We start from the raw sequence: 24,839 nt of genomic DNA, 5'->3' as shown, positions 1-24,839 counted from the left end.
CCGGAACCAATACCGAATTAACCGAAAAATTTGGTTCCTAATTCGGTTCGCGTTTGTTGATAACCAAAATTTGTAAGGCTAATTCTGTTCCCTCGCTCGGTTAACCGAAATAACCGAGATCTGTATAGAGGCCCATTAGCAAATTCCATCTAAGGCCCAGCTAAGAAACCTACGTATATAAGCACTCCAGCACTACATTCGACTCCTCCTGTCCCTCTCCAGCGGCCGCCACTGGTCTCCCAACTCCTGTATCCCATCCCCACTGCCCCGTTCCCGATTTCCCGAGCCTTCTCATTCTCTCTCGACAGTGAGTGGTGCCGCGGTGGCGGTGATGGCGTCTGCTCCCTCTCCCGCGGTAGCGGCCGGCGGCGCCTGCTCCCTCTCCCGCGGTGGTGGCCGGCGGCGCCCGCTCTCTCTCCTGTGGTGGCGGCCGGCTGCGCGCGCTCCCTTTCCCGCGCGGGGCGGCCGGCTGCGCGCGCTCCCTCTCCTGCGCAGCGGCGCGGGGCGGCCGGCGGCGCTCACTCCCTCTCCCACGGTGGTGGCCGGCAGTGCCCGCTACCTCTCTCACGGTGGCGGTGACCTGAGTGAAGGGGCACGTCAACGATTGTGAAGAAGTCGACGGCGAATCTACTGTTTTTTCTTTTCTTTTTGCCTCTAGACTGAATGTTTCGGTTTCGTCGGTTGGACCGGAACCGAACCGAATTAATGGAATCCGAAGTTCATCGGTCGTGTGTGTCTGAAGTAACCGATCGGTCCCAGGTAACGGAATTTGCTTAAAAACCGAGGAACCGAACCGATTTCGGTTAACCAAATGCGCAGGCTGACTCCGGTTTGGGTTAACCAAATGCCTAGGCTGACTCCCCGCTGACTGTACCTTCTGCTGTATTGTCTCTCCCAGCGTCGGCAGGTATATACTATCATTAAGCCGGTTTCCGACCAGGCTGTCCACGTCGCCTGAAATCCTTCAGCCGTCCGATTCTGCGATCGGCGCTCAGCGTTCGCTCCACCGAACGCTACAGTTCATCACCCCTCCGCGAAAACATTCCCCATAGCTCTTTCTCCTTCTCCACCGCGACGCTCTCCCACACCGTGCCGCCTCCACCGCTCCCGCCGCCGCCACACCTTCCTCCCTCCTTCTCCCTCTCCCTCTCTCTCTCCCGGCGTCGCGGCGTGCCTCCCGGACCTCGGCGCCGCCGCCTCACCGAGCGATGCGCTGCCTGGGCGACGGCGCCGCCGGTTTGGTGCGCAGCGGCACGCGTGGGCCCCGGCTACCGCCCTCCACCGCCACGGCGCGGTCCCAGCAGCCACCGCCGGTGCCCGCCTTCGTGCCTGCCCGACGGCGCTGGCTGCTCCCGCCGGTTCGCCTGTGCTCCATGAAACCCTAACTCCATGTGCTTGACGCGCGCCACTCACTACCAACTGCTCCCTCTCGTCTGATCTGCGCTACAGTTGATGGGTTAACTCCATTCGTACAAGAAGAGACAAGAAGACAGGTGCTTCCTCCTAGTCTCCGTCCCCATCTCTCTATCTATCATGCACCGATGAACATATGAATACATTCGTTCCTTTTGTTGCAACGGGAACACGTGTGCTACTCTGTTCAGGTGTGTGCGTCGTGTTTGAGAAGCGGACATTGTGGCTGTTTTCCCCTTTTCTGATATCTTTTTTAGATGGGCACTAATCTGGGTTTGCCGCTGATCTAGGTCTTCGCCAGGTATTGACGCGTATGTTTTAAGTTACAAATGTTTACAAATGTAAAAAAGCATTGCCTCTAAATTATTATTTACAGCGTGCTACAAGAACTCTTTTCTGTTTAGTTTCGATGCACCTCCTTACATACAAACGATAGATAATTCCGGTCAGAGAAATACAGCACGACAGTTAGTACCTTGCATTGGTTAAAATCAGCATATAGTTCTATAGAACTTTTCCAAAGTTCCTACATTTTAGTTGATTACAGTCTCTTGTTACTCTTCATGGTTGCAAACTCTTTTTACTTCTCACTTTTTAGGATAAATAAACTATTCGTTTCTTCCGTGCAGGAAACCAACAACGTTTTGGGTGCGAGCTACCTATGCCAAAAAGCTTAACTATTGAGGTATGTAGTATCTTATTTGTGTGATAGCCATTAATTATGGCAACAATCTCATTTGTGATACCTCCTGCTTGGTGTATCTACATCCTTTTATATACCTCTCATTGCTTTAGATTGGTACCTACATGTCTAAATATCCTAGGTTCAGTGAAGGGGGAGGGTACTCACCTGATTTGACACTTTAAACCTATGTCTGCATCTTTTTGTTCCAACAAACCAGATGTAGGCTGGGGGAGGATCGAGGAGGATCGAAAAAAAAGTGCTGATCACCTTGGTCGGTGGATGGATCAATTTTCAATTCCTTCTTCCTTGGCGATGCTTGCAGCGGTTTGGTTGTTCTTTTTCCTTGCTTCTTTTTTCTGACCAGGTTACCTTGCAACCAACAAAGAGACGCCAGCCTGTTGTTCTCCCTTACCATTCATTATTAGATTATTTTCCTCACTTTCTGTGACTCTTTCATTCAAGTTCTTCAGTTCAGTTCTTCTTTTCCTTTTTGTCTGCGGTGGGATATTTACCTATTATTGCCATTCCTGCAAGTTGTTACGGCCAAAAAAAGGTTGCTTTCCAAAGCCACTCCGCTGTTCCATGCTTGGCACCTAAATTTTACCATGTAAAGTCCCATTTTTCTTAGTTCAGTATCTTTTCCTCTTCAGACTCTCAGGTGACATGCGGTTGGATTTTTTGTAAGCTGTTCAGCATCTTTGTGGCCCCTTGGTATACCGTTTGTGCTACTTTTTTTTTCCGAGAAGATGCCAGCTACCTCATCGGCGTTGTTATTAATTTTTCCCCAACATTCTCGACAGTGACAGAAGCTCTGCGCTATGTCAGCGTGTTGCCGCTCCGTAGCCCAGCTGGCTTCACCGGCTGCAGCAACTAGCAGCACAGACCTCTCTATGACAGGATTTGTTTCTGCAAATTTCCATTTGAGGGTTTCATGGTTCAGATAAAAAACTTGATCGTGTTCCTTAATAATTGGTAAGTTCACATCCCTTTTCTTTTCCAGTCCTCCCTTGAATGTCTCTTTCAAATTCACAAGTGTGGTTTCAAACACATGTATGCCATACGAAGAAGATCCCTGTTGGTTTCAAAGATTTGGCAATCACAATTATATTCTGAAACCAACCTCCTGTAGGTTTGATAGATTTTTATAGTTGTCCATAACATGTCTAGCTGAAAAATGCTCCATACAACGTGAGGCATTACGAGTTCGCACCATGTCCTGCTACAACCATTATTCAAATATGTTCCCCAATATCAGGTTTTGACTTTTGATTATGATATTTTCAATAAGTTAAGATATTTTAGATAGGTCAATGCTTAGAGCAGATGACATGGTTTTCTTTCTTTCCTTCAAATTTATGTCTGAGTCTTCTACTTTACACATATCTATAATTTTGTTATGAAATTTTTCCAAATTGACAGGCAAGTGCTCTTTGTTGAGGTTTGAGGTAACGCCAAATTTCTTGGAGCTAATTCTAAAAAAGGTTTCCTTTGCGTTTTTTTTTCAGCATATTCGGTTTCTTTATATTACAATATATAGCGCACATTTCCTGCGCCACACTACACAACGTGATTAGTTATCGGTTTTCCATTTCCCTTATCGTCAATAATTAAATACTCCAGGATTGAATATGCCATGTGTTCAACTGATTGCACATTCTGCCCAGGAAAGAACATAGCTTCTTAACCATTTCAACCAATTTTCATTTTTCGTATTTTGTCACCCAAATACTTAGGCACCTAGCCGCCGCTTATTGTTAGTGTTCCCACAAAGTATTCTGTATTACACAGATCAAATTGCTTTTTAGCACTGTGGCGCTGCACTTGATATCAGCTTGAACTGCCATGTGCAAAAAATAGTGCATTACAGAGTGAACATGTACCAGTTGTAGTAGCATGAAAAATGGTTAGACTTCATACTATTTTCTCTACATGGTTTCTATTTCTGCCTGTGACTAACGATGCCATAATATTGTTGTATGCTATATAAAATTTCTATTTCAAATATATCTTTTTCCGGCTGTCCGCTAAAAAACTGGCTGTGTATTGGTTGCTACATTCTAATTGGCCTGTATTAGTTGCTGCGTGATAATAAACATATATTGTTGCTGCTGTGATAATTGCTCAAAATATACAGGCCTCCTAATTTGTATTTCTTCGTCTCTGTCAGCTTTTTCCTTCTTTGGTATAGTATAGGATCTGCTATTTTGCTTCAAACAGTTTGGTTTCCCTTTCTTAATTTCCCTGCTCCAGTCAGCGCTGCCTTTTCATGTCTCTCTTCCATCAATCAGTTAATTACTACCTTTTGGACAGGTTCGTTTGTTCTTTTCCTTGGCAGCTATTTTCAACTTAGATTTAAGCACTTCAGCTATTTGTGGTGGGCTGGTGACCTTTTCTCCTACGCCCCTATATATGGTCCCACTCACAAACCATTTGATGGCCTGGAGAAAACTGAGTGAGGAATAAGAATCACAAAGTGCTTGATTAACAGGTTCGTAACTTACTTCATGCCTCATTTATGAAACGAATTTTTTCAGTGCATCGTCTGCAAATCGCTAAGTTCAGAAAATTCAGTCGCACATGATACTTAAACTTAGTCACTATATTGTTGAATGATAATGTGCTACACCTGATGAAATTATTCTTTTTGTAATATAGTGACCGTCACCTACCTCAAGTGATGTCCTGCTACAGATTTCCCTACATTTCAAAAGGTTACCAAATGCTAGATAATAACCATGTCATAGTTGTATATTTGTGTTATTAGTCATGCTCATTATTTATCATTCCATGGCTATACAAAAGTTAATTCTTATGTTGAACTGGACTAACTGATATTCTGATACCTCATCATGGAGGAGCAGTCATCCCTAAATTGCTGGACTAACTGATATTCTGATACCGGCATTGAAATACAGAATTTAGGTTTGTTTCCTGCAGTGTTATTGCCGCCGACTGTGTGTGTGTGCCATTTCCATCTCTAAATTCTGACTACCATGAAGTGGTATAAATGTCTTGCCAACCTAACGCCTTTTCACTGATTCGCCATTGTGTCGTCATTAATATACCCACATGTAGCTTGCATATAAGGTTTGCTGAACATTTCTCCTGACCAACATGATTAGAAGTTCAAAGCTAAGCAAACCATTGTGGTATGACCTCATTGTCTTCTCAGTTCACTTGATGAAGGATCCAATGGAGATCCATTTGAAATGTAGCATTTTTGGTAGCATTTTTTTTTTTGCTACATATATCTTGCCATTTAGTAGTCATTCTGGCTTTCTGAGTGCAGGTAAAATATTTATTGCATGGTTAGATTTTCCGTCCACACATTTACCAACTAATTCTGGACGCGAGCGAGGGCACGCTCCTCTACATCTGTATACGATAATCGTCCTAATATACTACGCGCGCAAGGGCGCGCATGATGGACTATTTTGGTAGATGATATCATTACATATATGTTATATAAGTGCCTCCAAAAGGAAACAAATTTGATTCTTACGGATGGTTCTATTTTCATGGCTCTGACAAGCATTTTTAATCAGGTTAATTTCTTTGCGTTAAAAAAATAGGCTTATTTGTGCAGATAGCCTCATGGTTGTCTGCTGCTTGTGTTTACCGTACATTGACATCCTCAGTATTAGTTTCTCTGTTTTCATTTCATATACAATTGTTTCTCACCCCATAAAAATGAAATTAGCAAGTGCCATGATCTTAACACATGTATAAAATACATAGTAGTTATCTGCTATAGAATACTTAGCTACTGATAGACTGCAGTTTGAGACAATAAAAGTACCAAAAATAGATCCTTCAAATATTTTGGAGCTTACAAAACAAACTTCAATTTTAGGTGATTATCTAGACATCTGCAATGCAACACTGCAACCACAACTCACTATCCTTAAACATGACACTTAATTCGTGCTTCAGGTGTCAAGCCATCATATTCAGAACTTTGATATATAGTGTGTTGTCTTAACTGTGCCAATTTGGTGATAGAACTTAGATTTTGTTATTTCAGGAACACTTAATACAACCTAGAGCGCATGAACCAACAATGGTCCAGTGGTCTTACTGAAATTTATCCAAAAGAGAATACAGATAATATTGCACACTCTCTTTTATTTGTCCAAGTCTGAAACTTTATCTGTAATGCTCACTGTAGATTTCTACTCAGTTTATAGGTTTGTTGACGAACATTTATTAATCATGTCACTTTGTTTCATGCTTCTATTGCAAAATAAAATAAAATAAAATGGTTCATGTCCTTATTCATGCGACTGTTGCTGAGCCCAGTGACTGTGATGTATAAATATAGCATCAATTTCATTGATTCGAACATAGTAAACATATCTCTTGCCGCAGCTATGTTTATGTTGTCCTTGCTTCCTCCTACCTTCCTATTCTAAAAATCTGACATATTTATTTTCTTAGTTCCTAAACTGATGCTCCAATTTGCGTGCACATTTTCAACAGGTTTCAGTATGCCACGAGGGTTTTAACTCAGCTTCATAACATTGAAATGATTTCAGGTATGTTACGACTGTCAGGTTTTTAGTAGTGTGGAAGTTGTTAATCACCAGTGTTACCTTATAGTGCTTTGCGTGGCCTTGAGGTTTTAAGACACTGTTCTAAAATTTGCGTTGTAAATTCGTGATTACCACACATAGAAAATACCATGATTTCAAAAGTATGCAGAGTAGATGTGTCCTGCACCATATAAAAAAAGCTCTAATCTTTCCGTTTTTGTGCATGACATCTACATTGAACTCCTAATATTGTTTACATGCAAAGATTAAACATGTTTTTTACCTATGTCTTAACTAGGTGATTCGCCGGCGCGCGCGAGGACGCACGTAATGGACTAGTCCAAACGACGACACAGCTGAGTCCTTTCGAATCGGAGGCGCCGCATGCCCTTCACTCTTGTTGCTCGGGCGACATGAGCCCCGTGTGGAACGTGAAACGGAGTGCATTGTGCGGACCTGACATGGGCGTTTGTCCGGACAGTAGCACTACCGTTCCTTTATTTCAGCGCTTAGGTTAGATCAGGTGCTTACGGTTTGCGTGGCTAACCTCTCTCGTTCACATTGGGTCGCGAGAGGGGGAAAAGAGCCTCTATTTATGAGCGCGGTGAACGTGGAGCCGCAACTGTGGTTCTGTTGGGGCCACTCCAATCAAGTCGTGTAGATGGGTTTCCCCAGGGACTCGGTCGTGTGACCGTTTCCTGAGATCAACCATATGGCTAACTGTAGCAAATAATCTCTGCAATAACAGAATAAAATCGTCGAGTTTTACATCTGAATTGAATGAGCCTGCTTTGGTTCCGGACCACCAAAATACCATGCTTACAGTTGTAGTAGCGCCACAAAGTTATTGGCAGCTGTTTGTTGGTTGGTGACATTCAAACACGCATGATTCTTGCCATCGACTATGGGCCTATGGCATCGATCTTCGGCGCCACATGCACCTGCGTGGTGGCATCAAGTGGAGGGTAAACAACCAACCTGTTAGGCCCAACATTCGTGCAACTATGGCCTGGTATACAGCTTACCTCCAGGCAGTGATCTCCACGACCAAGCGACTGAAATCAATAGCCTAAAAAGAGCTGCCTAGCAGACAGCTACCTGGGCATGAAACCAAAGAACTGCTGATTGATACTGATTATCCATAATCATGAGGGCAGTAAAGTCGATGGTCATTATCTAAAAAAAAGTAAAGTCGATGGTCAATGGAAACTATTTTGGGCCAATTCAGGCCACCTTCTCTCTCTCTTCTTTTGTTTTGAGAGGGGAAGAATCAGGCCATTCTACGGAGACTGAGCTTCCTAACCCACGTAAGCAGCTCAGATCTACTCAACTAGTCGTGTGTGTCTGTATATATATACCTTAGGCTTAAATCCCATTCAGTAGCGCTTCTGTTTTTGGGGCTTTCGGCCTCCGGGCCAAAACTCAGAGGCCCACGACGCAATTCAGCCGAGAAGAGAGGAAAGGAAAAGTCCACATTACCTCTCTCAACATTTGCGAAAGTCTGAACTCTAAAATCGGGTAAACCACCCTCTTGAATTTTTAAAATCGTTCGTTTTACCTCCCTGGCCGGTTATAAACGGTTTTCAAAGGCGGGTTTGTCTTTTTCCTTTTTTTATTTATTTTGGCTATTTTTTTTGAAAAATCAGAGTAAATCACAAAAAATCATAAAATGGAAAATTTAATTTTGTTAGACTTCAAATGAGTAGATCTACACAGTGAATATATAATACGGTATGCTTTAGTACAAATTTTTTATTGTAGCTTTAGATCTATGCTTTTCAATAATTAATTCGTAGCTGTAGTTTGTAGTTTGTAGATCTACTCATGTGAATTCCAATAAAATTGAATTTTCTATTTTATGATTTTTCTGTGATTTACTATAATTTTTCAACCAAAATAAATAAAAAAAGAAAAGACAAAATCATCTTGAAAAACCGCTTATAACCGGTCAGGGAGGTAAAACGAACGGTTTTAAAAATCCAGGGAGATGATTTACCCGGTTTAAGGAGGTAGCGTGGACTTTTTCGAAAGGAAAGCACCGTGCGGGCCACGTCCGTCAACCTGCGGCAAGCGCAAGCAACCGCCTGAGCCTGACTGAGCGCCCTCCTTGGACGACGCTAACATGCGCGACTGCGCGAGTCGTCCGTCCGTCCAGAATTATAAGTACGAACAGCGCGCGGCGCCTGGCGAGATAACCTCCCCGGCCGCGGCTCTGCCTACGCGTGTTTTTCCTTTATCATATCGCACAAGTGGCCTCCGGCTAGCTTACCCTGTTCGTGTGCCCTTAAACCCGATTTGATCCGCTTATTTTTTCATCCGGAACAATATTTTTTTCTCATAAATTCATCCAGCATTCCTCCAAATTATCCAGATTCCTCCAGAATTCACGCAAGCGAACGGGTAGGTGCTATCTGGGCGGGGTGCTTTCTGGGGCGGGGGGCGATTCTGCTGGTCAGGCGCCTTGTGATCTTGTCTTTTCTAGCTCGGGCAGGTGAGAGTGAGATCTCAAGGCCGTGCTCCTGATTTCGGCCACCGGAATATTGGGTTGCCAAGGAGCCGAGCCTCTGCGCGCTTGTTTTCTTATTAGTCCAGGTATGATCACTCCTATTCTTGCAGCGCTATGATAAAATACTGCACGTATGTTGCAATAAAACATATACTAGCTTGTTCTCAGGTTATGGACGATCTATGACTCAGATTAATCTCACGATCGTGCCATCCATTTCAATACGTCTTGAAACCATAGCTTGTACAACCATTGAGCTTTGCCGTTTTACCTCGTATGAGCATGAGTGGAGAGTGATGAATCTGGATCACACATACGGGACAATAGTGATGTGAGAATTGTGGAAAGTGAAAAAAAAATGTTGAAAATACCCTTTTTGATTTCTATATTAGATATATGGCATGTTTATGATTATTAAAAAGGTGAAGCATTTTGAGCTTTGAGTATCTATTACTCAAAATATATTTGTATATGTTTCACATGTACACAGAAGCGTGAATAGATTCCTATTTCACGTCCACTATTTACATAGACATTGTTTCTATATTATTTCCTCTAGATCCGTAATTCAATTCGAAGAGCAACACTATCTCCAAAACATAACTCTCACAACTATTTTTTTTCTTATAACATAATATGTACTCCCTCTGTTTCAAATATAGGACCTATTAGGATTTAGAAAAGTAAAACTTCATAAACTTTTGCCAATAATTACTCAAAGTATTTGTTTACTTAGTACATAAAAGTTTTATAATTACATTTACATTTCATGTATCTTCTAGACTGATTTTGAAGCAATTAACGGGGTATCATTGTAGGAGTAATTATATTGGTAGTCAACTTCTAATAAAGACTTATTCAAACCCCAATGCACTTTATAAAATAAACAGAAGGAGTGTAAAAAAATCAGAGCATATATAATCTATACATCTTGCCTTAGTGCCATCAAACTAAACATGTTTTGAAAAAATAGTTAATGGTCAAGCTTTTAAAACCTAGACCTCACTCTCATCCAAATTGACAAGAACTAGAACTAGGGGATAATAGATGACAAACCACGTAACCAATAGTGTCACATACACTAGACATTTCAAACAAAAAAACCCCAATACTCCACATTTTTATCATTGTTATTGATGAATATAATGAAAAAGAGGACTCAGTTAATTAAAATCAGTGTACCCCAGCCCTCGCTCAAAGAAGTTTTCCCTTCCAACTGTCAAGGTTTTTTTTTTCTGGACCGACATGTCCTTGTTAGAAATCTTACGGTGGTGTATAAGAATTCCCAAATATCTAAAAATGAAGATATACTGTTTTACACTCCAAGAGTTAATTTTTTTTCACTTTTATAAAAATTGATTTTGAGGGCCGATAGCTGTTCAAAAGCACACAGTACTAACTTCAAGTTTATGATGTCATAAATGTCACTGTTAATTTTCACAAACTTAGTTAAAATTTAAAAGTTATCTTAGGGCAACTATAGAAGCTTATTTATTTAAGGAGGGAAGGACTATTAAAAATGCGTCTACTATCATACTAAAATTAATTCACATAAAAATTGATGTGATAGTCTCATGCCTTAAATAACTGATGTGTGGAGGCTCTTTATTGGCCAAATATTAATAAGATGATGAAACAGAGTGGCTACTCGTGTGTGCAGCCAGTGGAAAGCACTGTTCTTCTCGTGCTCAAATAGCGAAGAAGTCTAGACTCCGACGGCATACAACTCCGACGGAGAAAGAGAAACGAGATCCAGACCTGATAAGCTATTGGACAGGAAGAGTCAGAACGACCCAACCGAGAAGCTGTGTGCCATGCATGGGACCGTCCGGGGGACCGACACCGAGACCGGCCGCCACCGAATGCCACCGCTCTTCGGCCGCCGATCGAGTTGTCACGCAACGCACACCACAAAGCCGCCCACCTCAGTTGAAGCCCCGCGATAAAGCTAGGTAGCGAGACTGCGAGACCTAACAAAGAACCCATCTTTGCTGCGCTCCGAAAAGCCGAAGCACCACATCACACGGAGACGGGACGCGCGATCGGCACCCCACCATCTCCCTCCTACACACCTTTCCCTCCACCGAGGGAGAGTGAGAGCTGCGGCCACTCTCTCTACTCGCTAGCAGCTCCGGCCTCCATCCCCTGCTCTTCTCCCTCCTCCTCCTCCAATAATGGGCTCAGCTTCGTCAGGTGAGCAACCAAGCAAACTCAACTGGTCGATCTTACGATCGGATCAGACCATTGTTACCATCTACCAGGTCCGTGATGATATGATTCGACGACATGCGCAGATGATCTCCGGGAGCACCTGCTGGACGTGGACGGCGTGGACAACGGCGGGGAAGCGGCGCCCAAGATACGGGTGCGCGGGCTGCGGCGCTGCGCCGACGCGACCGGCGAGGAGATCCTCCGGGGCGTCCACCTCGACGTGCCGCGCGGGGTCGTCATGGGCGTCATCGGCCCCAGCGGCAGCGGCAAGTCCACGCTGCTCCGCGCGCTCAACCGCCTCTGGGAGCCCGCGCCCGGCGCCGTGCTCCTCGACGGCGCCGACATCTGCGCCATCGACGTCCTCACCCTGCGCCGCAAGGTCGGCATGCTCTTCCAGCTCCCCGCCATGTTCGACGGTACGTCCGACTCCGGCGGGCATCTATACATTGATAATAAAGCTGTTTTTTTTTTCTTGATGCACCTGAAACTCGAAATCAATCTATCTAATTGATTGATCGATGTCGCTAAGAACAGAAGGTTCTGTTTGGTGAATTATTTGCCTGAATAAAGCGGGAAAAAAAACACAATTTGTTATTTGCTTAGCGCGTATAAGTTGGCAGTGGGTAGACAGCTAGTGGCCAACTGTGATAAGCTATCCAGCTGACCTTTCAAGATTGAATAGGTCATCAACAAGGTCCCAGGTGATAAGCACCGTTTCTCTACTCAGACAACAGGGCTGTGCATGATGATAAAGTATGTGCCATCACTCTGATGAGCACACCATGATTTTTCTTTTCACATATACAATGCAAATTGTGCTTGGCCTCTACATCCTGAGATGCAGTAATAACCATCCTGAGCACATCATGCACGTGATGGCGAACCTGGAAGGAAGGCAACTGCTAAGTCATAACCTTTAAACAAAACTAATAAAAAAAACCTTTAAACAAAACTTGAACACTTGATAAATTTAAGTTGGGATGCCATTCAGATTTTTTTTTTTTTACCTTGATAGTACACAACTAATTTATCAAGCAACCGGTAGTTTTGAATTTGACTGTGCACGGAATATTTTAGGATCACTGAAGATCTGGTCTAGTGTATTGTATTGCCTGGATGTAAGGTAGCTTTGTCTCTTTCAAATATATAACCGTAAAATACTCTGTAGATTAAACAAGATTAGTGCTAGTAAACAATTGATTGTTTAAGGAAGAGCCAGCAAAAGCACTTAACTTAATGAAATCATCACAAACTTCAACTGACAAGCAAGAACTGCTCCAATTTAAATGGACTGTGTCTAGTCGTTTAATGGTTCATAAACACTTAATTTCGCTTGAGTAGCAGAGTTATAAGAGTTAGAAATTCATAATAAACTTAGGGCCCATATCAATTCTGTTCTCTTCATATTCTAACACAATACTTATATAGACGCTCTCTTATTTGTGTCTAGCTGTAATAAACTTCAGTTATCAATTATTCTATATACTTTGGCATATTTTTCTAATTAACGGATGCGAACAATTTGGATACACATAGAGAGTTATTTTAGGTTATTAGCAGAGGTGGCTAACTTAGATGTAAATGTTGCAACTTACTTTATTTCATTCCAAGTGTAACTGTTGAACCTGTTGTATTTGTTACATGCTCTTTTAGTTAATAGAAACCATTAGATAATCATAAAAATCTAATATTGTTTGAGAGACGCAACAATGGCCCGGCCCCGTATGTCTTTTGGTGGAACAAACATGTACGGAAGGAACATTCGTACTATTAATATTATAAAAGATAATAGCATACATGGATACTTATGAAGATTAGAGAGTTACTTTAGGTTAGTTTTCATAATGGTAAAGGTGGGTAACTTGCATTTGGATTTAGGGGTTACTTCACAGTTTTTTTCCGTAGTGGTACAAGTGGTTAGGTCATGTTTAGTTCATGCCTAATATTGCCACGCCACATTTAGTCATGTCATAATTTTGTAGGCAGCTATTTCGTCTAGCGCTATAATTATGGTGCATCATGCTTTTCTAGTACCCTCCTACGCCTCATAGAGTTATTTTCTTTTTCTTTTTTTCAAAAAATGGTACAATGTATCAACAGCATGATAAAGCATATATTCATTTTCTTGTCAAACTTAACTACAAGTATGAATCAATTTATTTACCAAATTTTTTGAGGCAACCACAATTTGTCTAAGATTAGTCAGGACAAGATTAGGCACAACCCCTAACTTTTTTTTAGAGACATAATAGATTCGATAAATGTTATTGTTGATGTCGATATTAGAGTCCCCTAATCAATGGTCGAACGTTTTTGAATTTCTTTTTTTTTTTCCACCGTGTCCCCTAAAATTTAACATAGAGAGCCAGAAGCTAAAACAAAGTCAGCTATCTAAGGGTTTATATGAATGCCTAAATAACCTCAATCAATATGTCGTTGGAGTGGAGTGGAAAGGGATTTAAACTAAAATTCCACACAAACCCACTTAGATACACGTGAATTTAGGACACTAGTATAGACTTCAACATCAATGCCTGTCCTGAGAGTCAGTTCTGTAGTAGTGGGATACATGTGAATCAAACAATGCCTAAGCAGATTTATCTTATTTTTTTTCCCGCGTGCTTTTGGCAGGAACCGTGGCTGACAACGTACGATACGGGCCGCAGTTGCGCGGCAAGAAGCTCACTGAAGCCGAAGTGAAGAACCTGCTGAGCCTGGCGGATCTGGACCCTGCTCTGTGCTCCAAGCCGGCCTCCGAGCTGTCGGTCGGTCAGGCACAGCGCGTCGCCTTGGCCCGGACCCTCGCCAACGACCCCGAGGCATGTGCACCACCGTCACCTCTGATGCATGTTTCGTCTTCCTGGCATTGTCCTCCACCATGGCCGGCTTGCTGAGATCGATCGGTTGCTGCAGGTGCTCCTGCTGGATGAACCGACGAGTGCGCTGGACCCCATCTCGACGCAGAACATCGAGGAAGCCATCGTGCGGCTGAAGAAGACGAGGGGGCTCACCACAGTGATCGTCTCCCACAGCGTGAAGCAGATCCAGCGCATTGCTGACCTGGTGTGCCTCGTCGTCGCCGGCGAGATCGTGGAGGTGCTCGCGCCGTCCGAGCTGTCCGACGCCAAGCACCCGATGGCCAGGCGTTTCTTGGAGCTCAGCAGCTAAATCCTCGTTGCAGCTTGGTTCAGATTTCAGCTCCTCGGATGCTTTCTAGCTGCTGTGCGGGATGGAAAGGATCGGACGTGGTTATCTTTCTAATCTCCTCTGTTCGTGTATACCATCTGTTAAAGTAGCTTCGAGCCTTCGACAGCCAGTGTATGTAAGGCTGTTGGCGGATTTGCTTTAATTTGTTTTTTTATTTGAAAGTGTAAACGTTAGTACATTTTCTTGAGAACTTAGTTGGAAAACAAAGAATTTTGGTACAAAGCTGAACCGACCTATAGTTCGAAACAGAGCAAGTAATTATTAGGAACGCTAGCTAGTCAGCAAAGACCTCCTCTTTGAGCTGAAAGGTCTTGGTGAAGAAGGCTGGCCAGCAGAGGAAGGACGAGACGATGCTGCTGACGGTGGAGGCGGCCATGAGCATGTTCTTGAGGACGATCTGCACCTGGATGGCCTCAAGCGGCGACGCGCCCGCCATGATGAGCCCTGTCATGGCGCCCGGCAGATTGATCACGCCCTGGGTCTTGGCGTTGTCGATGCCGGGGGACAAGGCGATCTCCTGCGACGTTCTTATCTGCTGGAGTGTCGCCTGACGCGGAGTAGCACCCAGAGCAAGTGCCGTCTCCACCTGTATATATAGAAAACGGCACACAAGAATGTATGTAATACGTATCCGCATTCTGCAATTGCAAGGTTACAATGATCATACAAAAGTTAGTATTTCTTTCGGGAGATGATGTCTTTGAGGTGGTTCGGTTTCGGTCGATTAGCCTGGTCTGTTATTAGATCTCAGTCGTATGGTGCGCTCTCTTTCTTCTATCTAACAGACTCCCGTCTGTCTCCCTCCATCTGCTTCTCTCCAAAGACTGCGAGCTGTGACTGCACGCTCGGGTCGTCTATCTACAACGGTAGCATAAAAAAAACGGTGCAAAGTCCAATTGTAAAAACAAAATTAAAATATAAAGTGTTTTCATGTCCCACCACTCTAATATCGATGTGCGAGTTTAAGTGCTGAGGCATGGTGCGGCGGTCGGAGTCGGACCTAAACTCCCAGCCTTCAGCCGCCTCTAAACAAAGCTCCAGTGATCTCTCCGGTGACCTCACTGGATAGCTGGAGAGCTCTTGGTGACTGCGCTTGCTCTCTCTGGAATTTGCTGAAGTAACTCTCTGGTGGCATCACTTCCGTGCCCACCGACCAGCTCTAGAGTAAAAACACTCTACACCAACAACTTCTCTCGAGTCTTTTTACAAGTGTGCTAACTCCAAATGTGTTCCATTGAATACCAACACCATTAAGAACTAAGTTGACATTTTTAAAATATTTTCACTTGCTTCCTCACCACATCACTAGGAGGCCTAATGCAAATGTAAAGTAGGACCGGATGGCTTCACGGGCGCCTTCTTCAAAGCTTGTTGGGAAACCATTAAAGAGGATGTTATGGCAGCCATGAACAGCTTATTCACATTGAATGCCCAGAGTTTCGAATGGCTAAATTTGGCTTCCATTATCCTTCTACCCAAAAAACGGATGCAACAAGAATTACCGACTTTAGACCCATCAGCCTTCTCCATGGCATTGCAAAGATCTTCTCCAAAGTGTTAGCTAACAGACTTGCCCCCCCGACTCAACTCCCTGGTCTCGAACTGCCAGAGCGCATTTATAAAAAGGAGAAGCATCCACGATAATTTTCTGTACGTCCAGAGCGCGGTAAAAAGACTACACAAGCAGAAGATTCCGGCTTTGTTCATGAAATTAGACATCCACAAAGCCTTTGATACGGTACACTGGGGGTACTTGCTTGAGACGATGCAGGCTCTGGGCTTCGTCCAGCGATGGCGGGAATGGATCTCTATCATCCTACGTACATCATCCTCGACACCCATGCTGAATGGGCGACAGGGGGGCACCTTTAGCCATGCCAGAGGCGTCCGCCAGGGAGATCCGCTTTCGCCGATGCTATTCATCCTAGCTATGGACCCGCTTCAACGTCTGCTTGACCTAGCAACTCAACAGGGGATTCTCACCCCCTTACCAATCACGGCGGCTAAATGGAGAACCTCATTGTATGCAGATGATGCCGCCATTTTCATCAGTCCCACAAAAGACGATGTAGAAGCTGTCAAAACCATCCTGCAAGCATTTGGCACATTCTCGGGACTCCATATTAATCTACAAAAGAGCTCCGTGCATCCGATTGGTTGTGGAAACGTCGACCTAGACCAAGTACTGTCACCTTTCACCGGTACTAGAGGGGGCTTCCCATGCAAATATTTAGGGCTACAACTCCATATTAGATCACTGCAAAGGATCCATGTCCAACCTCTCATAGACCGGATTGGGCACAGGCTACCCAAATGGAAAGGAAGATGGCTGAACAGGGCGGGACGCCTCACTTTTGTAACCTCTGTCCTCTCCTCCATGCTAACCTACCACCTGACAGTGTTTCCTCTCGCCGCTTGGGCTAAGAAGAAGATAGATAAAATCAGGATATCTTTCTTGTGGAAGGGGGAGGAGAATGCAAACGGCGGACACTGCCTAGTTAACTGGCAGACAGTTACCAGACCAAAAGACCTTGGGGTTTAGGCGTCCCTGACCTGGAGAGATTTGGGCGAGCTCTCCGGTTGCGATGGCTTTGGCAAGAATGGGTGGACGATTCCAAGCCTTGGAGCGGTTCAGAGCTCCCGTGTTCTGATGATGACCGACTCTTCTTCAACTCCTCAATCAATATATCTTTGGGAGATGGTGCAAAGACAAGGTTTTGGCACCACAGTTGGCTCGATGGACAGGCTCCTAAGTATCTAGCCCCGAACTTGTTCCGGCTAGTCTCAAGGACTAACCAAACGGTGCAAAAAGAGCTACGGAACAACAATTGGATGCGTAAACTAGGGAGGAAAATCACCTCGGCTACCCACATAGAGGAGTTTGTACCCCTCTGGATACGAATACAGGATGTGCACCTACAGCAGGGCATCCAGGACACCATCACCTGGCGTTGGACCAATGATGGGAATTTCTCCACCCGCTCGGCATACATAATCCAATTCAGGGGTTCGCTACCGCCCTTCCGTACAGACTTGATTTGGAAAGCGCATGTGGAGAACAGATGCAAGATCTTCGCCTGGATCTTAGTGCAAGATAAAATTCTAACGGCTCGTAACCTACAGAAGAGAGGGTGGCCGCACCAACAACAATGTGTCATGTGCAACGGGCCCTTAGAAACAGGCCTCCACTTATGCCTTTGTTGCCCTTTTGCCAAGGCGGTTTGGGATCAAATCTTATCGTGGGAAAACTTCACTCAACTGCAACAGCAGCTCCAGGTAAACCCCACCCACATCAAGTCATGGTGGGAACACGCGGCAGCAAAAGTGCCAAGATCTGAGCGGAGGCGGCTCAACAGGGTAGTTATCTACACCTTCTGGAATATATGGAAGGAGAGAAATAGGAGAATTTTTTACAACTTGATACAAACGGTGCCGCAGGTAGCCGCAAGGATAAATGAAGACATACAACAAAGGAAGAGAGCTCTCGAGTACGTTTAGCTCACAGGTGTATGGGGGGAAGGGGGGATGAAACCTTGATCTCGTTTGTCTTTGCTTGTACATAAACTTTCTTTTCATATCTTAATTGAAAGGCAGAGCTCTTGCCATTGCGTTCAAAAAAAAATGTAAAGTAAGTCATCACCTAGTGTGGCACTAGACAATGCTTTAGAATTCTCCTCTTAATAGTTAGCTATCTATCCTAAATTTGATCGTGCACTTTTAATGGTATTTGTAACAGTGAGTGGTCTACTAATGCTTATCCAGCTTGCAAGTGCCTGAGATCCTGGACTGTTTCTTGGGGGATGCATGCTAACCTCAATCAGAGTTTCGTTTTTCTGATCCGGATGATTAATCTCGTTAGAATCCATTGCAGGTGTATGATTCGATGATGGTGCGTGCAGTGCAGTGGTGGTCCGGCACCGGCTCCATCCATCTGGCTCGCGACTACGGCGCGACCTCGTGCGGAGCTGTACGGTCCACGTCCTCGTTTACGGCAGAGGCGACGACATGGGTGCATCCTTGCGTGAAGCGGTCAGGTCCTAGCTTGCATGGGCTCGGTGCCCGACATGCCCATCTAGCCAGCATGGCACATGTAAAGGGGAGGGGCCATAGTGTCCTGCCTAGACCAAGAGTAGCACGATGTATCGGCACAACAAGATGAATAAGGCATATTGCCTCAAAGACTAGTGGCTATTAGTACTAGTGTCGTGCGGTTTATTTGGCTGTCTATATCTGTTTGATATATTAGAGCTAATTTTTATTAGATTATACGAGCTAAATAGACCTTAAGTCTAAGACTATAGTGTGGCCATCATTCAGTTGCTTATAATGACTACACATTGCGCTGCTCTAATGTCATGAGCTAATTATAACTAGTATTGAGGTTCTATTTGGATCCATAGGGCTAACAACCACGGCCTCCGTCCTGTAATATCGGGATCCGGACTTCAAAATTTATACCAAAATATAAGTATTCTGGATCCCTCAACCTCCTCTCTCCTCTCTTTTTTCGGCAAAAAAATTGTTATCTCGGTTAACGGTAGGTCGTCCGCCCATCTGGACGGACCTCGTATAAGTCGCCCGCTCGCTTTGTGCCTCACCCCGCCCGCGTCGCCTGCTTCGGGACGGACCCCTTCCTCGACCACGTCGCCCCGCCCGCGTCCCCGCCGCTCGCCCGCGCCGTGTGCCCCCGCCCAGACTCGCGCCTCCCGTCGCGACCGCGCTCCATCTGTCTGCCCCTGCCCCTGCCGAGGTCCGTGTAGCCAACAAGATTCACACCGGCGACCTCCGCACCACTCTGCGGCATCGAGCTCCGTGTCGACGAGCCTTCATTCGTCCAAGCAGCAAACAGATGCTACGCTGAAAGCGCATGTTGCAATAGTATATTTTAAGTGTTTCACATGTTTCAGAGGTATGTTACAAGTGTTGTATATCGATGTTACAAAAGTAGATCGGGATGTTGCACATGTTGTAATGGCTATACACTTTTGTTTCAAATGTATATTCCAAATGTTTCATCTGTTCCAAACGAATATTGCAAAAGTAGATAGATTTGGATGTTACATATACATGCATGTTGCAGGCATATATTTGAAGTGTTTTCAGGTGTCTCATACGTATGCTTACAAGTGTTTCATCTAAATGTTGCATACGTTTGCAATGGTTTTCAAATATTTTTCAGACGTTTTCGTAAGTGTTTCATACACTTGTTTTAAATGTTTTATTTGTTTTCTTCTGTATGTTATAACTATTGCATCTGGATGTTTTAAAAGTAGATCGGGTATTGCACATAGGATGTGCATGGTGGCCAGCGGCAAAGACGACGTTTAGAGCAGCGGGGGCGACGCCTGGGACGGGCCGACGGGCGGCGCCGGCCCACAATTGGTGCGCTCCCTCGTGAGCCCGACACGCTATGCGCTCGTTTACTCCCTTTGCGCGGCAGCATCCGGGCTCTAGCAGGTCTGCTCTATTAAACTTAGCATCACCCAAAGCGACCATCATTAATGTTAAAATAAAAAGTAACCTTCCTTGTGCAGGAACTTTCTCTTTCATAATGCCGAAAGAAAATTAAACCCAGTATATGCTGTTTCAACGTGGCCTGTGTCAAGCCTATACGCTGAATGCCTGCGAATAGCCTTGACCCAAAGCAATAACACTACAAAGAAAATCGTCACTGTACGTGTGTAATGTTGAAATAAGAAGACAAGGGCAGTCTTAATGGGATGATTAGGACGATTTTCATAGCATAGCATTTAAGATACCAAGTAAGAAAAATAGTGATGTAGTATTGAAATTAAAGAGTTGAGATAAGGAAATCATTTCTTATGCAAGAAACTATATTTGCACAGAAATTAATGATAGGAAAATGTATGATGAGTAGATGATAGAAGGTAGTAGAAGACAGTGAACTGGCCGAAAATATTTTATACTATTCATGTGAATATAATTTCTATGTTTATTAGTGTCTATATATGGCATGACAACCCGAATTTTTTACTATTTGACCCCTTTTTCGAAAGTTTCTCTCAAATAGACCCCTGGCGGAAAGAATTCCGGAAATGGACCCTTGGCTCGGCGCCAGAGTGACTGGCGCCGAGCTCGGCGCCACGGTCACTGGCGCCGAGGTCCTGGGCACGGGGAAATAGCCTGCCAGGGGCTCGGCGCCAGAGTGACTGGCGCCGAGCTCGACGCCATAGTGAATGGCGCCGAGACACATGCATTTAACCCAGCCTGCACTTCTTCCCCGAGCTGACTTTTGGCTAAGTCCCTAAATTCTAAGTTGCCCATCTTATGGTAAATTTAGGGACTTAGCCAAAAGTCAGCTCGGGGAAGAAGTGCAGGCTGGGTTAAATGCATGTGTCTCGGCGCCAGTCACTCTGGCGCCGAGCCCCTGGCAGGCTATTTCCCCGTGACCAGGACCTCGGCGCCAGTGACCATGGCGCCGAGCTCGGCGCCAGTCACTCTGGCGCCGAGCCAAGGGTCCATTTCCGGAATTCTTTCCGCCAGGGGTCTATTTGAGAGAAACTTTCGAAAAAAGGGCAAAATAGTAAAAAATTCGGCATGACAACCACGGTTTTTTAGTTCATAGTTTTTTTTTAATAAACCTTTTCATAATCTTTTAGTTGGGAGTTGGGACTGGACTGGTACTTCTATTCCTACCAAAACGTACCCAATGGATACGACGGGACAATAATTAAGGGAAAGAAACAAGCAGCAAGTAGCGCCAAACTGTGAGGGGGTTCGGAGCTGACCAGATTCTTATGAGTCTTGATGTCCTGCTGGAGCTGCTTCATGGCGACTCCGGTGATGGTCATGGCGTTTCCGATTACCATGCCGGAGATGGGGATCATCACTACAGAAAAACGCCTCTTTGCCGACTGCTTGCCCCGGTCGGCAAAGGCATAAACCCAGTCGGCAAAGGCTTTGCCGACCGCAAAGCCACGTGGCAGTCGGCAAAGAGCAGTCGGCAAAGCCTGGGTCGGCAAAGGAGGATTTGCCGACTGCCACGTGGCACACAGTCGGCAAATCCTTTGCCAACTGCCACGCCAGCAGTCGGCATAGCCACGTGGCGCCGTCAGCCCTGACGGCAGGCTTTGCCGACTGCTGGTTCCTCGGCAGTCGGTAAAGAATTTTTTTTTCAAAAATTGTTTGCCGACTGGCCGGCAGCTCGGCAGTCGGCAAAGAAAGAAAATATTTTTTTTTTGAAATGTTCTTTGCCGACTGCTTTCGGAGTTGCAGTCGACAAAGATTCTGTCCTGGGTTTTTTTGCCCAGCTTTGCCGACTGTAAACAGTCGGCAAAGCTGGAATTTTTTTTTTGCTTTTGTTTTCTGTTTTCTCGCATCAAAACCCTGCAAAATCACAAATTATAATCCAATTTCACCAGAAGCACCGGTAGCACCATTTATATCACAATTTCATCACATTTGTCGCCAACATCACCACATATATCACAATAACGCACAACATCACATATATCTCACATATATGTCACAATAACAACCACACAAGTGCATTACAACCATCACATGAAGTCCAACACGTCGAACACCATAAGTCGACGTCCATCACACGAAGTTCAACATAACAAGTCTAGGTCCATAACGAAGAAAAGAAATACATGACAACAACTTCGACGATACGGTGGATACATGATAACAGAATCGACAAGTACCTAGCTCGTCGCGCCGTCCCCGGTCTCGTCGTCCGCTCCGCCCCCAGAGCCCCCAGGGTTTGCCCACAGAAACCCCGTTGGACCAAACTGAGGCGCCTGCGCGTACTGCCACCCTCCGCGCACCGGCGGCCACGAGTACGTCGGAGGAGGGCCACGCGGAGGTGGATATGGTGGATAGGGTGCAGGTGGTGGATACAACATCATCTGATGGCCGGGACCTCCAGGAGACGGGTTCAAACCCGCCGACTGTACCTGCACAAGTTAAACGCCAAGTGATGTCATTAGTATCTGCAGCATGGACGCACAAGTTAAAGCAAGAGTCAATATACTCACCGGGGTTCCTCCAGGAGCGACAGGAGCAGGCACAGGAAAAAACTCTGGAGGAGGAGGCGGTGGAGCGAACATTGGAAGAGGAGGCGGTGTAGACGCCTCGGGCGTCTGCATGGACTGGAAGAAGCTGGCCATGTTCTGCATCTGAGTGTTGTAGTGCTGCTGCAGGCTTTGCTGGTAAGCCATCTGTTGCGCCATCATCTGCGCGTGCAACGTGGCGATCCTCTCCTCCATCTTGGCCTCCATCTGGGCCTGCAATATTACATCCGCAGTGTTGATTGTATGTACAGGTGCGAAACGAGTGAACGACGAACGAAACGGCACTTACCTGTGACGCTGACTGCCGCCGGGGCGCTACGGGGATGTCGCTGGAGCTCGTGGGCGTGGATCGAACCTGGGTCAGCGTAGGAACCTGGGACGGGTCGAGGGCGCTGTGGGCCATGTAGTAGCGGCCGTGCTGCTTCCCTGGTCCCAACCTCTGCAGGAGGTCTGTGTCCAGGGGCTCGGCGGTGGGGTCGAACATCGCCACTTGCTTGAAACTTTCTCAAATTTTTACCACAGCCTCCGCATGCGATGACAAGACACGTCGTCAAGTTTCGTCATTTTCGGACTCCGTTTCGATTTTATAAAATTTAAAAACACTTTTCACGCGCGTGGCTCGGCGTGTTCCGACACCAACACGGTCGAAATTTCACGCGAGGCCCCGCACACGGCCTCAACATGCTCCAAACATCATGAATATCATTTTCTGAATGGCCGGATTCTATTATTTCATGTACCTGCAGTTCAAATCTGGAGCTGCCGGAAAAAATCAAAGAAACAGAAAAAATCTACGGAATATAGCAAAATAAATCAAAATGATCCCAAACTTGGAATATATCATGTACTTACTGTATCAAGGCAACACAAAAAACTGGGATCGAAAATCAAAAAAAATAAAAATTCTTTGCCGACTGCCAGGGAGGATGGCAGTTGGCAAAGCCTGCGCCTTTGCCGACTGCTGACGGAGTGGCAGTCGGCAAAGGTGACGGTGTGGATGGCGTCAACCATGGCCTGCCTTTGCCGACTGCAATTCTTTGCCAACTGCCTGGCAGTCGGCAAATCCAGGCAGTCGGCAAATCCTGCTTTGCCGACTGCAGGAAATTCCAGTTGGCAAAGGGACCTCTTTGCCGAGTGTCGAAAAAAACAGTTGGCAAAGAAAATTGCAGTCGGCAAAGAGCCAGTTTCCTGTAGTGCATGTATTGCGGGGTGAACGGGAAGACTTTGAGCAGGACGAGCAGGATCATGCTGGTCCCCGTGCCGACGAGGATGGACACGAAGGCGATGTGCTTCCCGCGGGGGACCTGCTTCGCGCGCTTGCCCGCCGTGTAGCTGGCCACCGTCACCTGCATGTGTGTGCCATGTTGTTCATTAATCATTACCAAACTGATGGATTAGTAGCTAATAAAGCTAGCCATCAGTTCATCTTATTAGGGGTGAAACTTTCCTGATCCACGGACGAAACCAAGAACACATCAACTACGTACGTACCATGAAGAGGTAGGTGAGGAGGATCGAAGGTGTGGTGTTCTTCTGGACGAAGATGAAGTGGAGGACGAAGCCGATGAGGAGGAGCTGGACGAAGGAGCGCGCGACGGCGTACAGCGTCTCGCCCTCGACGCCCAGGCGCTGCGTGAAGCTGAGCATGACGGCCAGGGCGACCACGGCGATGGACGCGGCCGGCTTGAGCATGCCCACCAGGAAGTCTCGCAAGAAGACTGGCTCCCCCAGGTCCGGCTGCCGCGGCGGCGGCGCCAGCGTCTGCTCCAGCAACGCCGTCGCGTGCTCCATCATATGTTTAGGCTTCAGCTACCACAGCCAAGGACATCCTCCACAACAAATCAGCAATGCTTTATAGAAAGTGAAGATAGCTATCTGCTGCGTGTTATTAGACATGCATGAAATGTTTTATACAAGTATGGTTTCATGAATGTGACTGTTCATGGATATCTTCGTTCCTATCGTTTTCTTTTTCTTTTTCGAAAACCTACGTTTCTATCGTTTTCGAGGCAATATTGTGCGGGGGTTGTCAGCCAGCACTAGCTACTTCATATTTTCACCACCGATGCATACAACAAAGAAAAGATTGGGTGATGAACGTATGCTCCGCACTCTGCGATCCAAAAATAGGTCGCCACTTAAATCAATCACCACGCACCCATATATCTACCGCGGCGGCATAGATGACACTAGTGCAGATGGCCCAAATAACCGTGTCAGCTAGTGGCCATTGCTGGGGTTCGTGT

At 45.6% G+C, this 24,839-nt stretch overlaps 2 protein-coding genes and 1 long non-coding RNA gene across 10 annotated transcripts; 2 read left to right on the top strand and 1 right to left on the bottom strand.

Annotated features, from left to right (window-relative positions):
- The first annotated feature begins 231 nt into the window (after window positions 1–231).
- Window positions 232–7,425, top strand: LOC136535034 (uncharacterized). Of its 8 annotated transcripts, none has more exons than XR_010778908.1 (9): window positions 232–1,493; window positions 2,043–2,098; window positions 2,316–2,809; window positions 2,899–3,070; window positions 3,518–3,543; window positions 4,409–4,586; window positions 4,754–4,809; window positions 6,578–6,633; window positions 6,929–7,425. It is a non-coding gene; the product is annotated as an uncharacterized lncRNA (long non-coding RNA). The 8 variants fall into 8 exon arrangements; XR_010778910.1 differs by having other exon boundaries at window positions 3,518–3,579; XR_010778912.1 differs by having other exon boundaries at window positions 2,316–2,427; window positions 2,749–2,809; window positions 2,899–4,586.
- A 3,703-nt stretch (window positions 7,426–11,128) lies between these two features.
- Window positions 11,129–14,764, top strand: LOC136535037 (protein STAR1-like). The gene is made up of 4 exons (XM_066527382.1): window positions 11,129–11,329; window positions 11,431–11,763; window positions 13,979–14,166; window positions 14,261–14,764. Exons 1-4 carry the CDS (start codon window positions 11,311–11,313, stop codon window positions 14,513–14,515), a joined length of 795 nt encoding a protein of 264 aa, XP_066383479.1. The 5' UTR covers window positions 11,129–11,310; the 3' UTR covers window positions 14,516–14,764.
- Window positions 14,765–14,767: 3 nt separating this feature from the next.
- Window positions 14,768–24,384, bottom strand: LOC136535030 (UPF0014 membrane protein STAR2-like). Its single transcript, XM_066527380.1, has 4 exons — window positions 24,085–24,384; window positions 23,800–23,939; window positions 21,304–21,418; window positions 14,768–15,140 (listed from the first exon to the last, which is right to left on the bottom strand). Exons 1-4 carry the CDS (start codon window positions 24,382–24,384, stop codon window positions 14,829–14,831), a joined length of 867 nt encoding a protein of 288 aa, XP_066383477.1. The 3' UTR covers window positions 14,768–14,828.
- Between the last annotated feature and the right edge of the window lie 455 nt (window positions 24,385–24,839).

Source organism: Miscanthus floridulus, unplaced genomic scaffold (genome assembly GCF_019320115.1).
Source record: "Miscanthus floridulus cultivar M001 unplaced genomic scaffold, ASM1932011v1 os_2481_2, whole genome shotgun sequence".
NCBI lineage: Eukaryota > Viridiplantae > Streptophyta > Magnoliopsida > Poales > Poaceae > Miscanthus > Miscanthus floridulus.
This window is presented reverse-complemented; position numbering and strand designations above follow the sequence as displayed.

What these genes read in the sequence shown, in the direction of transcription:
- LOC136535037 (XM_066527382.1), top strand. An exon ending in GCTCCCCGCCATGTTCGACG is followed by an intron (nt 11,764 to 13,978) that starts GTACGTCCGACT and finishes TGCTTTTGGCAG; the next exon opens with GAACCGTGGCTGACAACGTA. An exon ending in CCCTCGCCAACGACCCCGAG is followed by an intron (nt 14,167 to 14,260) that starts GCATGTGCACCA and finishes CGGTTGCTGCAG; the next exon opens with GTGCTCCTGCTGGATGAACC.
- LOC136535030 (XM_066527380.1), bottom strand. Translation starts at nt 24,384, where the DNA reads ATGGAGCACGCGACGGCGTTGCTGGAGCAGACGCTGGCGCCGCCGCCG. An exon ending in TCCTCACCTACCTCTTCATG is followed by an intron (nt 23,940 to 24,084) that starts GTACGTACGTAG and finishes ACACACATGCAG; the next exon opens with GTGACGGTGGCCAGCTACAC. An exon ending in AAAGTCTTCCCGTTCACCCC is followed by an intron (nt 21,419 to 23,799) that starts GCAATACATGCA and finishes GTCGGCAAAGAG; the next exon opens with GCGTTTTTCTGTAGTGATGA.